This window comes from Herpailurus yagouaroundi, unplaced genomic scaffold, assembly GCF_014898765.1.
Source record: "Herpailurus yagouaroundi ecotype Mexico unplaced genomic scaffold, PumYag 195, whole genome shotgun sequence".
In the NCBI taxonomy this organism is placed as follows: Eukaryota; Metazoa; Chordata; class Mammalia; order Carnivora; family Felidae; genus Herpailurus; species Herpailurus yagouaroundi.
In genome coordinates, this window is record NW_024412426.1 from 16,299,931 (window position 1) to 16,314,987 (window position 15,057).

The 15,057-nt window shown below is 44.8% G+C and overlaps 1 protein-coding gene across 5 annotated transcripts in view; it reads left to right on the forward strand.

The window, feature by feature from the left end:
* The window catches only part of ASTN1 (astrotactin 1), a 304,165-nt gene that overhangs the window by 102,016 nt on the left and 187,092 nt on the right, over window positions 1-15,057 (forward strand). For all 5 annotated transcript variants that reach the window (XM_040446694.1, XM_040446692.1, XM_040446697.1 and 2 more), the window contains exon 2: window positions 13,261-13,448. In XM_040446694.1, coding sequence (XP_040302628.1) covers window positions 13,261-13,448 — 188 coding nt within the window. The remainder of the gene's footprint in view (window positions 1-13,260; window positions 13,449-15,057) is intronic.

Sequence of the window (15,057 nt, forward strand, 5' to 3'; positions counted from 1 at the left end):
ATTTTAAAATAATCACTACACCCAATGTGGGGCTTGAATTTACAACCCCGAAATCAAGAATTATATGTTCTACTGGCTAAGCCAGCAAGGCACCCACCCCCAGGGTGATCTTAGCTTTAAGACCAATGTCCTAGAGAATATGAGCCTCCTGACACAGAATTGCCTTCCAGCTCTGTGCCTTTTTGGCCATAGAATCAGCCTCTAACTAATGGGTCAGTGCTACTAAGTAGGGAATGAAAATGTCAGGGCCACCTCCAGGTTAATTTCCTGATCTTTGGTACTGATACGGTGTGCCAGGATCAGCTAAGAAGGAAAACTAACCATGAGAGGTTATCTTGCAGTGGAAATATGTGTGGAACATTGCTGAAAATTAAAAATGAAATTCCAGAAGAAATGTAACTCCAGTTAAAATATAAGAATGGTAGCAAGGCTGTGGCAGAAAATCAGGAGAAAAGGGGCAAGGAATACATAGGGAGCAAATAGGTTAATTAGGAATTAGTCTTATAACAGGGGGTATATACTGGGAACCCCCCCCCCCCCCCCAGGGAAGAGGCAGGGAAGTATAGTGGTTTAGAATCCAGACTCTGGATCTAGACATCCTGTTTGAATCCAGTCTCCTCTACTTGCTAAGCATATGATGCTAGGCAAACTGCTTAACCTTTCTGAACCTTCGCCCTCTAACCTGTAGTTGTTCACCTCATGCAATGGCTGTGAAGGTGAGATGAATCCGTGTATTCAACAGCCCTTAGATAGTGCCTGTCATATTGCAAATGTGTCATAATCATTAGCCATTATTCTGAATTAGGTTGAAAGACCATATGTGTTTGGGGGCTGATGTTTATACATGTACCCATACTTCCTATTCTTGACTTGATCAAGTCAAAAAAAGAGAATATGTGGATAGATTTTCAGGTCCAGTTCGTGCCTCACCATTCCCCATTCTCATGGCCATGCCAGATGATACCAAGGATTCTGCCCAACTGATCTCACCACAGTGTGTCTGCAGCCTCTTCCTTGGTCACCGATGGAATCAGTGTGTTGGCTTGGGTGCTAATGATCCCTCCCTAGATCTGTCACTTACAATTGGTGAGTGGACCATGTAAGGCTTCAGGAAGAATGTGTTCCTCTTCTAGAGTCACGTTACCTAGTCTCTTTGTGCCTCACCTCCCTAATCCTGGGGTAGTAATAGTACCTACCTTATAGGCTGTTCAGTAGCTTAAGGAGCATGTATGTGTTTAGCTCAATGTGATAGCTGTTGTGAAAAAGAATAATAATTCTCAATTGTCCTACTTCATTTCTGGCAGATTCAGCCTGGTCTTTACATCACCCCGCATTGTGTGGACACTAGGCACTTGTGGAGCATGAACATTACAAGTCTTGTAGATGGAGTCGAGAAAAAAGGGAAAAACCTCCTGGTGCCATGAAGTATATATGATAATATAAGCCCACAGATTCGGACATGCCCCACAGAGCAGTTACCCGCACAATAAAAGGGTAGAAGGCCAGAGCAGGTGTGAGGATTGGTGCCATTGATGAATGCAAAATGGCAGACAGACTTCACCTGTTTTCTGAAAATGAGTCCTTCATGAAGAATACCTTACTCCTATTTCTCGCTGACAGCCTCTTAATGTGTGTTTTGTGTAGAGGGCCTGGAGAGGAGGGGAGGGCTTTAGAATTAAGAAAGAATATAGAGCGGGCTATAATGAAGAAAGAGAAGAAAAGCACAAAGATGTTAGCAACTGGTCTTGTCAGTGTCTGTCCTTCCTGTTTAAGCAGCAACATCTTATTGAAGTCAAGGGACCTTGTATTCCTTTAACCCACTCTTGTTGGGACTAGATGGCCAGATCCACGATTCCCTGGGGAGGTCTGTCTGTCAGGTCATTGAGAGGTCATCTTGACCCCTATTATAACGAGCATTTACCCAAATAAGCCTGCAGAACTGGGCCCAAGGCAGTGTCGAGAGAGTCTTCAGACCCATAACTGGAAGAGAGGAAGAAGCAGACCTGATCTTCCAAGGGAGTCTGTCACGGGGAAATCACATCAGATTGCCATGTGATTTGTAGACTAGTGCGAATTGGTTAAATAACTCAGTTTCATTCCTGGGCCTGTGAGTCCAAACTCTTCAAACTCCTGACAGTGTTTACTCCTGACGTATATCTTCTGTATATCTAATTCATTAAGCTCAAATACAAGCACAGTGGTTCATGATTTCTCAGTATAAATAAACATCGCTCTGGTAGACAGCACAGTTTGGTAGAAAGAGCATTGAGCTCGGAGTCAGAAGACTGGAGTTGAGCCCTGCTATCTCCATCTCATTAGCACTAACCCTTGTGATCATCACTGTTTGGCCTTCTGACTCTACCTCTGTAGAGCCTACTGCATAGGATTGATGAATGAAAAGGGAGGGGGCCTTATAAGGGTGGGCTTTGCAAGTTGTAACGCAGTGATGATAATAAGGAATTTTTCCTGTGCTTGAGTCTTTGTAGAATTCCCTCCCACTCTCCTTTCTTAGGCTGGACAACACAGCAGAGATACCGAAGATTCGTAGCGTTTTTCATCTTCAGTCTGGAGGAACCTAAGGTTTAGTTCCCAGTATGGCAAGTGCAGATCGTAGGAAGATGCCAACTAAAACCAGAGAATTGTAGAGGGAGAAGAGGCTTTAGAGGTCACGTGACACCCCCCTCCCCCTTTTCTGTAAGAGGAAATGGTTCAGAGAGAAGAGCCTAGAGAAATGCTTGTCTTGCCCACCTTTGTATGTGCAAGAAGGCAGTGCTCATGGTGAGCAAGGTGGGCTCACAGGTCTGTAGGAATGGGCCAGAAAGCTTTGCTCCCCAGGGTTGAGATGAGAAAGAAAAGTTCTGCTTAAGTTGCAATACCTCTGGCATTTATGATAACAAGCACTTAAACAGATTTCGTCTGCAGAAGAGGACTCAGTTTGCTCACAACCTCCATTTGGTCCTTGCTTCTTCCTTGACCGCAGTCACCACACCCTCGGCCCTCCAGGGGGACCTGCCTGTGTGAATTCACGAGTCTCTTGGTAAGTGCCCGACGGCAAGCTCATTTGCGCGCCGGCCTTGAATGGGCATGGATGGCATAGCCTCCCTCGGTGAGAATCTCTGTGGCTGGGTCTTAAAGCAGAGGTATGTATATAAAAGGGGGTTTTATGAGAGAGATCTAAAGAGTGTTCAGTGTGCTAACAAGCATTAGAGAAGTATACACGAATGACTTGGCCCCATTCCTCACTGGACCTGAGCTCATTCCTGGACTTAGGGTTCCCAGGCTTCTGAAGATTCTTAAGCAGCTGGAGTCATCTATTTTTTAAAATTAATTAATTTATTTTGAGAGAGAGGTTGAGAGAGAGAGAGAGCTCAAAGGAGGGGCAAGGAGAGAGGGAGAGGGAGAATCCCAATAGGCTCTATTCCACGACCCTGGGATCATGACCTGAGCCGAAATCAAGAGGTGGATGCTCAACTGACTGAGCCACCCAGGCGCCTCCCAGTTGGGGTCATTTAAAGGGACCGACCATTTGCTTAACTCTGTCAAGGATTATTAGTCACTTTTAGAATTTATGTGAGTGGCTCTAATAATAACAACAAACCATATTAACAATGACAGTGAAGGCACTGATGTTGATCGGTGCTCATCATATGTCAGATACTGCTGAGCACTTATATTATCCTGGGGTTGAGATTTACAAAGTGAGAGAATGGGAATTGAAATAGTGGGAAGAACAGTAGCCTTGCAGTCAGGGGGCCTAGGCATCTTTCCCCCTAATTAGTATTTACTAACTGGGTGACCTTGGTCAAGTAGATTGACTTTTCTGGAACCCCTCATCTGTAAAATGGGAATATAAATACCCACACTAAAGCGTCATTGAGGCTTAAGGTAACCCGTGAATGTTGAAAGGGCTTCTTAGCAGAGCCAACACGTAATAGACATATTACTTGTTGAGTTGAAACACAGATGATACGAACAGAAATACAAATGGATGAGAACTAATAAGAAATGGAGCTCAATCAAGACAGTTTAGGACAAACAGTGGGTTTTTCTCCTTTTTATGTCATTACAGGTGATCTTTTGTCATTAACATTTTCTCTACCCAGCCCTTTTATAAGGTGAGAACCATACAGAGGACCTCATTGAAATAGTTCAGGGTGAGAACTATCGCAAATGCTAAACTCTCTGTTAATGATGAAGGACTTAAAGGATGCGAGAGAGGATTCCGAAGGAGCAGAGCTCTCACTTGTCTGAGAAGAGGTCTCCTTGCAATCACCCTGTATCCATCTAGTGCCCTGGCTTTCTAAAACACAGGCCGCCATATTGCTTCCAATGCCACACTGCAGGGAAGTGGCCCCCAAGGACTTACAAAGCTCAAATCAGAATTCCAATCATGAACCTGCAGGCTTCAAAATGACTTATTCTCATTACAATGTATGAAATGATCCGTAAATACATATTTTAACATTACAGAGTTTAAATATTATTACACATCTTACTTGATGTCAGATTTTGTTAAATGCGTGTCGTTATCTCAATTTACAAAGGTCAGTCGGGTGGCAGTGGAGAATAGAGCTGGATATATTTAAAAATTTTCTTACCAGTACATCTGCAGCTCAGATAACCCTGCCTTTTTCAAAGAGCTTTGGGCTTTTTTCCCCCCTTTCAAATGAGACTTTAATGAGTATCATGTGGATAAACTCTTTGCAGAGGTTTGAAAAGATCCAGAGAAACACTGTAGTAGGAACAAGCAAACCATTTTGGATGAAATCATAAGCCATTTGAATGCCTCCTCATCTCTCTGGTTGTGTCAGAACCTTTTGGCTGCGTTTTTCTGCCACAGGAATGTTTTCATCTCCATGGCTAGGTAAATAGAATGTTCGTGTAGTTGCTCGATTGCTATTCATGCCGGCACAGAGTAGCAGAGAGTGACCTACTTCCAGCAGCATCCATAGAAAGCTTTGCTGCTTTCCGTCACGTCTGATTTTAAAATCTACCTTCTGTTTTTTTGTTTCTGTTTTTGTTTTTTGTTTTTTTGTGTGTGTGTTTTTGTTTTTTGCATCTTCTGCCCCGACTCGGCCCCAGAGACACCATACCATGGACTGTCAAGAGTCTTTATTTCTTTCTCTAATCACTCTTGCTTTCTGTGTTGGTTCGTTTTAGTCTATCTTAAACCTCTGTTGGAAAAGGAGATGTGGGTGGGTGGCTAGCCTTAAAGGAAGTGAGCTTTTCTGACTTGTAGAATATAGTTCTATAAGGTAGGACTGGCAAGAGAGATCAGGTGAGGTTTTCTTACTGAGACTACCCTTCTCCACACCAGCCTTCTGGAAGCATCTATATGTGGATGCTTTCTTATTGGGGACCACCGACTGGAGTTTCCAGAGGTCACTCTCATGAGTTTCTGTACAGCCAGTCCTTACTCTAGAAGTTGACAGGCTGGAGTGAGCTAGAAGCATTCCATACTCTCAAGAGGAAAGGCTGATTTGAAAAACTCCCACAGAGACTTATTCAGTTGGCGTGCAGAAATATACTTAGCCTTCACCTGATTCGGGGTATAACTAGAACCAAGTGTCACGTGTGGCTTTGTGTCATGGAATACCATGGTCACAGCTTGGGAGTCCTTAGAGACCTCCTGGTCCCATGATTTGAAGATGATAAAAAGGAGCTCCAGAGAGATTACTACAGCTTTATTCTTCCAGCTCCCCATCCAGTGCTCCGTTCAACCCGCCATTCCGTTTCTCATCAGTGGATCATTAATGCTTTGAGGCACTCTTGTTTTTTGAGAGCACGTGTCACCAAGGAAAGGAAATAGAAATTCAGTTATCCTTCTCCTTGTCACAAGTGGAAATTTCTATCCCAGATCTGCAAGTCAAGAAGGTTCTAGTTACTTGAAAAAGAGATTCTTGAAATTTTAATCCATTTTGCTGTGGAGGGTTTGCTTGTGTGATTCTGTGTCCATGGCTCAAGCCATGAGATGATAAGAAACAGCCCCATGGCAGATAGTGAATTGAATAGAGGAAGCACATTGAGAGTTCCATTCGCAGTAGGACTCTGAACATCTTTACAAAAGAATTTCCTGGCTATGCTGCCTCCCATTTTGTTGTTCACTGAGCCAGGCCTCCATAGGTGCAGACTTCAGGCAAACCATCGGTGTTTCTGGCATCTGTGCTGGTTGAATTCAGGCCCAGCAGGGCACCTTATCTTATGTGTTTCTCACTCAGGGCTGTGGGATTGTATCACTTCAGAACAACCTACCAGATGGTCCCTGTAGCGAGAGGTGTAGAGGCCCAGCCAACTCAGCCCGAGGGACATCGTTTCTCTGGCTAGCCTCCTTTTCTTACTTCTCTTGACTTTGTCCTTTCTCTCTGCATCCTTCTCCTTTGTCTGCTCTTCATCTGTCCCTTATCTTTCTTCACAGATGGCCAGGACACTAATGTGCTGCTGTCATTATGTTATGGAACAAGTTGGGGTCTTCAGAGGCTGCCGTTCCAGAGACATTAAAGACTTGGGTCACGTTTGATACCAGGGTAAAGATTTGCAGGATAATTAGCGATCCTCTGCTGTTATTAACCCCTGACTCAAGCAGGTTATTTTCTTACAAAGGTGTTGAAAGTTAATGCCACTGTTAATAGTTTCAGTTGGAAGACCATAATGAAACCATGTGGGAACTGGCACCTACCATCAATAATCTTTCAAACTCTGAAATCAGGCAGGTGGGGGTGGGGTGGGAAGAAACATCAAAAAAGAGTGGAAGAAAGGCGGGTAATTATATCACAGGCTTACCTTTGGTTACCTTAGTGATAGTCACTGATGGACAAAACCCATTTGTTACCATTTGTTTTGAACAGTTGGCTTATCCCTGCTGAAGTCCTGAGCTCAGTCTCCATCACATAGGGAAACTCAAAATGGCCACTGTGGTAGCACAGGGTGGAGAGAAGGCTAGATTCCATTTTTAGAGATGACCCTTTCCCCTGCAATTTTTTCATCAAGAACATGAGGCTATTCACAATATCATAGTTAACAGAATTGAAAAACAGCCGGGCAAAACTGATAATGCATAGATTACCCCCTCCAGTCTCCTAACAGCAGGGAGTCTCGTGGTAGTGCATTTTATTTGTCTTCCAATTGATCCAGATCTTTTCTGACTCTGCACTGGGGAGCCCCCTCAGAAGCTGTATTAGATTTGGTTAGAGGAAGAGTTTCTAAGATTAACAGCAAGCTTGAAAATCCTGATCTAAACAAGGTCTTCTGATAGTCAGTAATGGTCATCAGGGGGTGTCGCCCTCAACCTTGAAAGACTGCAGCGTCAGTTCAGCAGGTGCCTCAACGCGAGGCTTAGAATTGACAAGTTCATGCCTCCTCCTGGCTTGACCTCACCACCTGAGCAACCTCATTACTACTTAGCTGGGTTTAGCTGGAAACTCAGCCTTCTCAGGAGTGAAAAAAGGGCCCAGAAAGGCTTAGAGTGCTCTAAGCCACTCTTGAGTTATTCAGTGCATTAAAGGGTCTTTGAGAATTTTCCCAGTTCAAATCCACATTTGACTTTAAATTGCCAAATTCTTTGGAAGAGGGCATCATAGATCTGGTGTTCAGTGAAGTCGTCTTTCGGGGGAAAATTCTGATGCTGACATGCTATGTTGTCCTAGTGGCTCAGTTCAGGGATGCTCAGCGTGAGGGGACACCTACGGAAGGGGCACGGCACTTGGATGGTAGGAGGAAGTTGTTATGTTTGGAAAAGGAATTTTTGTAGCAAGCTTTGGGTATCCTAAGCTAACCCCACAAAAACACAGTGCTCCAAGTTCACAGGGCACATGCTAACATTACAACAGTAACTAACTAAAAAGTGATTTTGGGGGTGCCTGGGTGGTTCAGTCGGTTGAGTGTCCACCTCTTGAGTTCGGCCTGGGTCATAGTCTTACCATTCGTGGGGTCGAGCTCTGCGTCAGCCTCTGTGCTGAGTGTGGTGGAGACTGCTTGGTATTCATTCTCTCTCTCTCTCTCTCTCTCTCTCTCTCTCTCCTCGCTCCCTCCCTCCCTTCCCCCTACCCCCTCCCCTGCTTGCCCTTTCTCTCTTTCTCTAAAATAAAAAAAAATATGATAATAAAAGTGATTTTATCTCACTCTCCACTGTGCCTTTCCCCACCCCAGCTCATTCTCTAGCATGACTGCCTCTGCTTACCCATCTTCCTGCTTCTCTATTGCATATGCAGAAGCTCCAGGATTTCTTCCTTAGAAACCGCATATCTGCGTCAGCAGGAATGAGAACCTTTCTCCCCAGCCTGAGGTCCAGTCCAAAAAGGGGCCTGGCTCTTAAAGCCTCTGATGAAATCATCCCAAACCTGTCCACCCTGTGCTCTGAGGGAAAGGGGAGGTGGAATGCAGGGAAGGCCTGAGAGAAGAGTGGACATTTCTTGGCACGTGGAAATTACCATCTTTCTAGGCGGTCACGTGAAGCACCCTGTTCTGGACTTAGAATCGTGGAATGTCAAGTTACAAAACGGTCTTGAAATTCATGTGTACAGCTCCTTCTTACGTAGATAAGGAAACTCAAAGCTAGGCAGTACATTCAAGGCTACTCCAGACCCAGATCTCTTGAGTTCCAGCTCAGTATTTTGGTCACTGCAGAATACGGGATCAGAGTTACCATGAGATTGGGGTAGAGTCTAGTCTGTCTGCCGCTCTCTTTCTGGGTCTTCTTGATCTTTCTAAATCCTGGCCTTATTCCCTTATCTGCTTAATGAGACCGGGGGTGACTTTCCATTAGCTCGGAACTGCTTAAACTGGCATTCACACCTTTCACAGCTGACATCAATCTGCATTCCTTCCCTCATCCTCCATGACTCCTCTGAACTAACGCTACCCTTCTGCAAACAGGCGTCAGGCCGCCGTTTCTTAGTACACATTCTCTTCATATGGAGTTGCCTCCAGCGTCTCTTCCCATTATATCCCATGTCCAGCCAGATCCCACCCTCCCCCAACTCAGCATGGCTGTTACTGCTTAGAGTACTTAGTCTTGGCCATGTCTTCAGTTTCTTCCTAGACCAAAGCCTCTTTCAGGGTAGGGATCATATAGCAGTTTGCTGAATGTGGCCAATGGAGTGTGCTCCAAAAATCTTCATTGTATACAGGAACAAATGGCATCCTGGTTTCTGTGTATTCTAGGCAGTTCCAGAATTTTGGGAGGTGCTGGGAGACGTGAGGCTCGTATAGGGGAAGAATGGACACGTTAAGAGTAAGGGCACCCTTCCCTTTCTGGAGATCTCCATCCCACAGTGTGCTGTTGGCAATGGTGCCCAGCCCACCCGTGGTATCTTGAAATGGCTGTGGAGGCTTCTGTAGGCACTTGTTTTATTCAGTCCACTATGGAGGACTGGGCTGTGCGGAGCACACACAGAGCAGAGGCTCAGTGTGAGCCTCATCCACAGCCCTCAGGAGGCTTTGGACCAGAGTAACTGCCGCCTCCCGTATGTACCTCTTGGGAGTTTCAGGGAAGGCTTGCATTGCTAAAGCAATTTCTGAGCATTTCTTCTTCTGGAGACCCTCTGCTAACATCCAGGCCAACGTGATTACATTGATGTTCCAAGCTCTGATCTCAGCTCCATTGGTGACGAAATTCACAAGACGTTTACTGTGCCCTGTGGTTTTTCATCGGCTGACCTAGGGCAGATTCAGCATAAGTAAATAAGTTCCTGGTTTAGCATTTTGGCCCTCCCATGTCAGATCCTGCCAGGACAGGGAAAAAGGCCAAAGAAGAAGCTATCATTCTATAATTATCTTGAATCTTAAAAACGACAGGCACCCTCATGGGCAGGCATGGTGCTCTCCTTGCTTTACCCTTTTTTTTTTTTTTTTTTTTCCCTCTACCTTGAGTCTGGTCTGGGCAGGATCAGGGTATCACTGTCTGTGGAGATGGGCATGAATATCTCACAAAGAGGTTCAGAGGGCTGGCCTGGAAGCCAGGGTCAGAGATTCTGTGCTCTCAGCTCACCTCCCTGTGGGAGCACTTTGTCAATAACCTGTTCATTCCCTGGTACCACCACTCCTGGGACCCTGGAGCAGAACGCCTTCCTCCTCAGAAATTGTCTTGGACCGCCAATACGTATAGGTTTCTTTTTGGGCTGATGAAGATGTTCTGGAATTAACAGTGGTGATGGTCTCACAACTTTGTGAATGTACGAACCACCATGGAATTGTATACTTTGAAAGGACAGATTTTATGGTATGGGAATTCTATCTCAATTTTGAAAGAAGTCATGGAATACTTGGGGAGCCTGGGTGGCTCAGCCAGTTAAGCATCTGAATTCGGCTCGGGTCATGATCTCACGGCTCGTGAGTCTGTGCTGACAGCTTGGAGCCTGGAACCTGCTTCAGGTTCTGTGTCTCCTCTCTCTCTCTCTCTCTCTTTCTCTGCCCCTCCTCTGCTCACGCTCTGTCTCCCTGTCTCTCAAAAATAAATCAACATTAAAAAATGTTTCTTAATAAAGTGTTATTGATAAAATGTTTTTAATTTTTTTAAATAAAGAAGTCATGGAATACTAAGACCTTGCACAACAAATAAAAATACTGCCGCTCAGAACCTGCTAGAAGACCACACGCACTCCATACTCAAATGCTCGCTCTCTCTCTCTCTCTCTCTCTCTCTCCGTGCTTCTGCAAAAGTCATGTTGTCTGGTGTGTGTTGGCAGTGGAGGGGATCTGATAGGACTACTTCTGTTTTAGCTCCTGTTCTGTGTCAGGCTGGCATGACCTTGATCTGGGTGTTTACTTGTCCTTGCTTCCACAGTAAAAATGGAGGTAATGAGCCTGGCCTAGTTGATGAGAGTCTCCTGGGAAAGAAAAATCCATTTTAAGCGCTTTGGAGGTATGAGGTGCTAGATTCCTTCTAAAGAGTTACAGGAAGGCCTGAAGTGGCACCCAACATGTATGGAATTAATCCCAGGCTGGCTTAGAGCCGGTGTGGGTAGGAGGCTGAAAGCGTGTTGCTCTGAGTGATTGAATTATGGTGTTGGGTGTTCTATTATAAGCTGTTAGTGCTTGTGAGTTTTGTCCATGCTGCGGAGACTGGTCTCTTCCTACAGTGGCAGGGAAGGCACTTGGGGGAGGGATGTGCTTCCCAGGAGGAATCTTCCTGGGGCTTGACCCATGGTTGGGAAGTAGCTTGTGATTGGGGCACTTGTAGTGACATGTCGTGTGGCTGCTGCTGGGAGGCATGCCCAAGGGTTTCTCTTCACCTGGAAGTCTGGAAGGCCACCTTAGAGGAAAAGTGAACTCAGGAGTCCTGTGTCACTCACTGCCTCACTTAACAAATGGGGCTGTGCCTGTGGAAAACCAAGACCCGGATGCAGGGGATCTTCCATTCTTACACCCTGTGCAGCTTCTTGGCTGCTTGAGCTGGTCGCTTCCAGAGCACGGACAGCTTGCCATCCCGGTGGGATGTTTGGGCGCCAGGCGAGTGGGCAAGGGGCTGAAGATGAAGGGGGGCTCTGATCGTCCTGTCTTTGCTGTCCCCTCATCGCCCGTCACACACCCATTTACTCTTCTCCCCGGTCTGGAGGGTATTAGGAAGAGGTGGGGAATACTATCTGTGTCTTTTAGGGTTAGGCTAATGACCCGTGGCTCCTGTGAATTCTTTTCACCAACCTACCCTGAGAGGCCCAGCCAGTATTCTTCTTCCTCGTCCTCCTTCTAATTCTCCTATCAGTGTCTGCATGTCCCCTTTCCACATCTCTACCTGTTAAAAGGATAGCCACCACCCTTTAGGACCCAAGGCCACTACCATCTTCTTCCAGATTTCCTCCCCTTCTTCCACCCTCAACCCAGGCAAGCCTACTCTTAAATTGTACATTTTCACATGGTGTCATATACATGGTGTAACACCTCCCACATTCACATTCACCCAAGGGTGGATTGCTTTGGAGAACTTGTTGAGGGCCTCACTTAGATTAGTATCACAGTGCCTAGAACAGTGCCTGGTGCACAGTGCATGCCCAATGTATATGTTAAGTCAATTAATGAATAAATACGTAAGTAAATAAATAAAGCAGAACATCATTTGTGCCCTCCTACAAATAGTGAAAGATATTTATAAACTCCATAAATATTCAAAATTGCTTCCCTCTTTATGGTGCGGTACTTGATGAGAATACTATTCTAAATGTGTCTTATTAAATCTTTTTTATGTCCGTGGAATTATTATTTTTTTTGGTCAAAGGTGATAAATTTTGGGAGAAGAAGCCATGCCTTTTAAAAAATGAACTTTTATAAAGCAATGCATTGCCAAAGTGTGCTCAGCGGAATATTAGTTCCCTAGGGTGGTAATAGCTGTTAAGGAAGAAATGATTTTGAGGCCAAATGAAGTTTAGGAAAGGCTGGGCTAATCAGGTCTCTGTTGTGAATTATCTCATAGCTTCGATGTGATCTTGCTTAGGAATATTAGCAGGAGAGACCCATAGTAGCATACTTCTGTACCAGTAGCTTAGCACCTGCAGTGTGAAATGCATAGTAGGTTTTTGGTATTTTGTTGTTAATTGTTGATGATAGTCCGGTGCCTCCATCTCGAGCCTTTAGAGCAGGTGAGTGCTTGTGTCTGTGCTAAGGGCCCAGGTTTTCACCACCCCCTCTGTGTGTACCAGCTCTGCTCTGCAAAAATGAAGAGAAAAATTAAAGGGAATTAAAACATCCCTGCCACGGCGAGTATTACACATCTCCAGTGGGCTGGCTATGCAGCAAATGCTTGTGGTTTTAGAAATATTCTGTCAGCCCCAGTTGCTCTGCAGTAACCTCCCAGGACTGTTCCAGACGTGCCAGTTCTCTGCACAGTAATTACCAGCTCTTTCCTTGGTAGATTCACTGGTGTCTAGGAGTAATTGCTAGGGAACTCACATTTTCAAATTTACAAGAGGCAAACAACCTTCTATTTACCTCCGGGGTTATCAGGGTATTCAAACAGTGCTGGGTAAAGGATGCTATTGATCATAGAAATATGGGGAAGAGCTCGAATTTTCACCTTGGTGTTTTTCTCAATGGGTGAGAGTCTGGCTCACTCGATTATGGAGCAAAGATCTAGGCGGTGGATAAGTCTCTTCTTCTCGGGGCCTCTTCCCCTCCTGGAGATTTGAAACCTGACCTAACCATAGCTGGAACCCTTTGTCGTCTTTAGCTGACACTGGCTGATTGGTACCATTGCCTAGGAAGAAGACGAATAAGAAGATCCAGATTGGGCCAGTCCGAATTCTGACCTGTGCTTTGGTGTTTGTCCTCTAGAGATCTCGGGAAACACAGAGGACATCCCTCTGGTGCGCTGGAGGCAGCAGTGGCTGGAGAATGGCACCCTGCTCTTTCACATTCATCACCAAGATGGTGCTCCCAGCCTCCCTGGACAAGACCCAACTGAAGAACCCCAGCATGAGTCAGCAGAAGAGGAATTGAGGATCCTGCACATCTCAGTCATGGTAGGAGCGGCGCGGCTTTAACCTCTCAGGCCGTAGCTTATGTTACCTTGACTTTAAGAGCCTTGGCGCCGTGAACGTAGCTCTACGAAACCCACTCCACAACGATCATTGATCACGTTAATAAGTAAATTTCCCATTTGTGGGGTGCAATATAAGTGGTAGTTATTTCTATACCACCGTTACCCACCTGTTCTCTTTGGGAACATGCCTAGACATGGAGTAACTTTTACAAACAAGAGAATATCAGATCGTGGCAGTGGATTGTCTTATAAAGGCGTTCTTCAACTAGTAGATCAGAATATCTTGTAATAGTTGCTCCATAAATGTTTGCTGAATGACTGAATTGCCAAGCTGCTTGCTGCTACCAAGCCCTCTCTCTCCTCTTCCAGCCAGGAGAAAGTCAACATTTGGCTTTCTGTCCTCTTACAACAAAGGGCATATCAATAGATACTTGCCCCTCCCTGTAGCCTAGCTCAGAACTTTCACCATCAACCTCCCTTCTCCTCTTCAGAAATTTGAGGCCTCAAAAAAAATGAGAAGATTCTTCCTAAAATTCTAGGAACTTGTGTTCTAGAATCTCACTCAAAAGTAGATGGTACAGTGACAGGCAGGGGTTTTGTCTGGTGGTGTTTTGTGCACTGTTGTGTTCTTAGCACTCAGAACAATGCAAGCACATAGTTAATGCTTAATAAATATTTGTGGAAGAAATGAATGAATTTCCTAGTGGACATAGACAATGTCTGCTTCCCTTGGCATCTTACATGTTAGTATTGTATTGGTAAAACCAACATATCGTCTGCTTCTAGGGAAGCCTAAGAGCAGGTTGAGGCCAGACTGATTATTCATGAGCCATATATACAGAAGGCATGGGCTCTTTCATGTTTACGAAACTACAGAAAACCAATCTAGGTCTTGATCTAAACTTTATCTGTTACTCTGACACCAACACTACGTGCTGTTTGGTTTTGTTTATCAAATTGGGAGAAATTGAGCACATTTCAGATACATAAAAATTCCCATTATCCAAATATTTGACATTGAAACTCTTTCCATAAAATCTCTGATGAAATCTCAGAATGTAAGTCTTCCACTGATCTCTGCACGAATAACTAGCTTGATAGATTACCTGCATATACACAAGCTACTTTATTTAAACTATATGGTCAAGAAAAGAGTCCTTAAGAGCAAATGGTAAACCTCAATGTTTAGATGTGCTGGAAGGCAGGCAGGTAAATGAGATTGCCATGCCTCACATTTACAAATTTATTGAGGTTTCTAATATGGCAGTTATGGTACCTGTACATCCTTAATTAAAGACTAGCATTTCCTCTCTCAGGGAAGATTGTCTTCTGTCATGTAGCTTGGAGTTCCCAGAGAGCGGTAAGATCGGGCAGATCAGCCGAATCAACCCTGGCATTGACTGGAGTGACAGATATATAGGCCACATTGCCTTCACATTTATGATACGGTCTCACTGAAAAGAAGGGCACAATGGTGGATTTCCCCCAGCCATTCACATCTTCCCATCAATGTGAAAAGCAGTCATCATTGTTCTGGATGGTTTTTGTTTTGTTTTGTTTTGTTTTGTTTTGTTTTGTTTTGTTTTGTT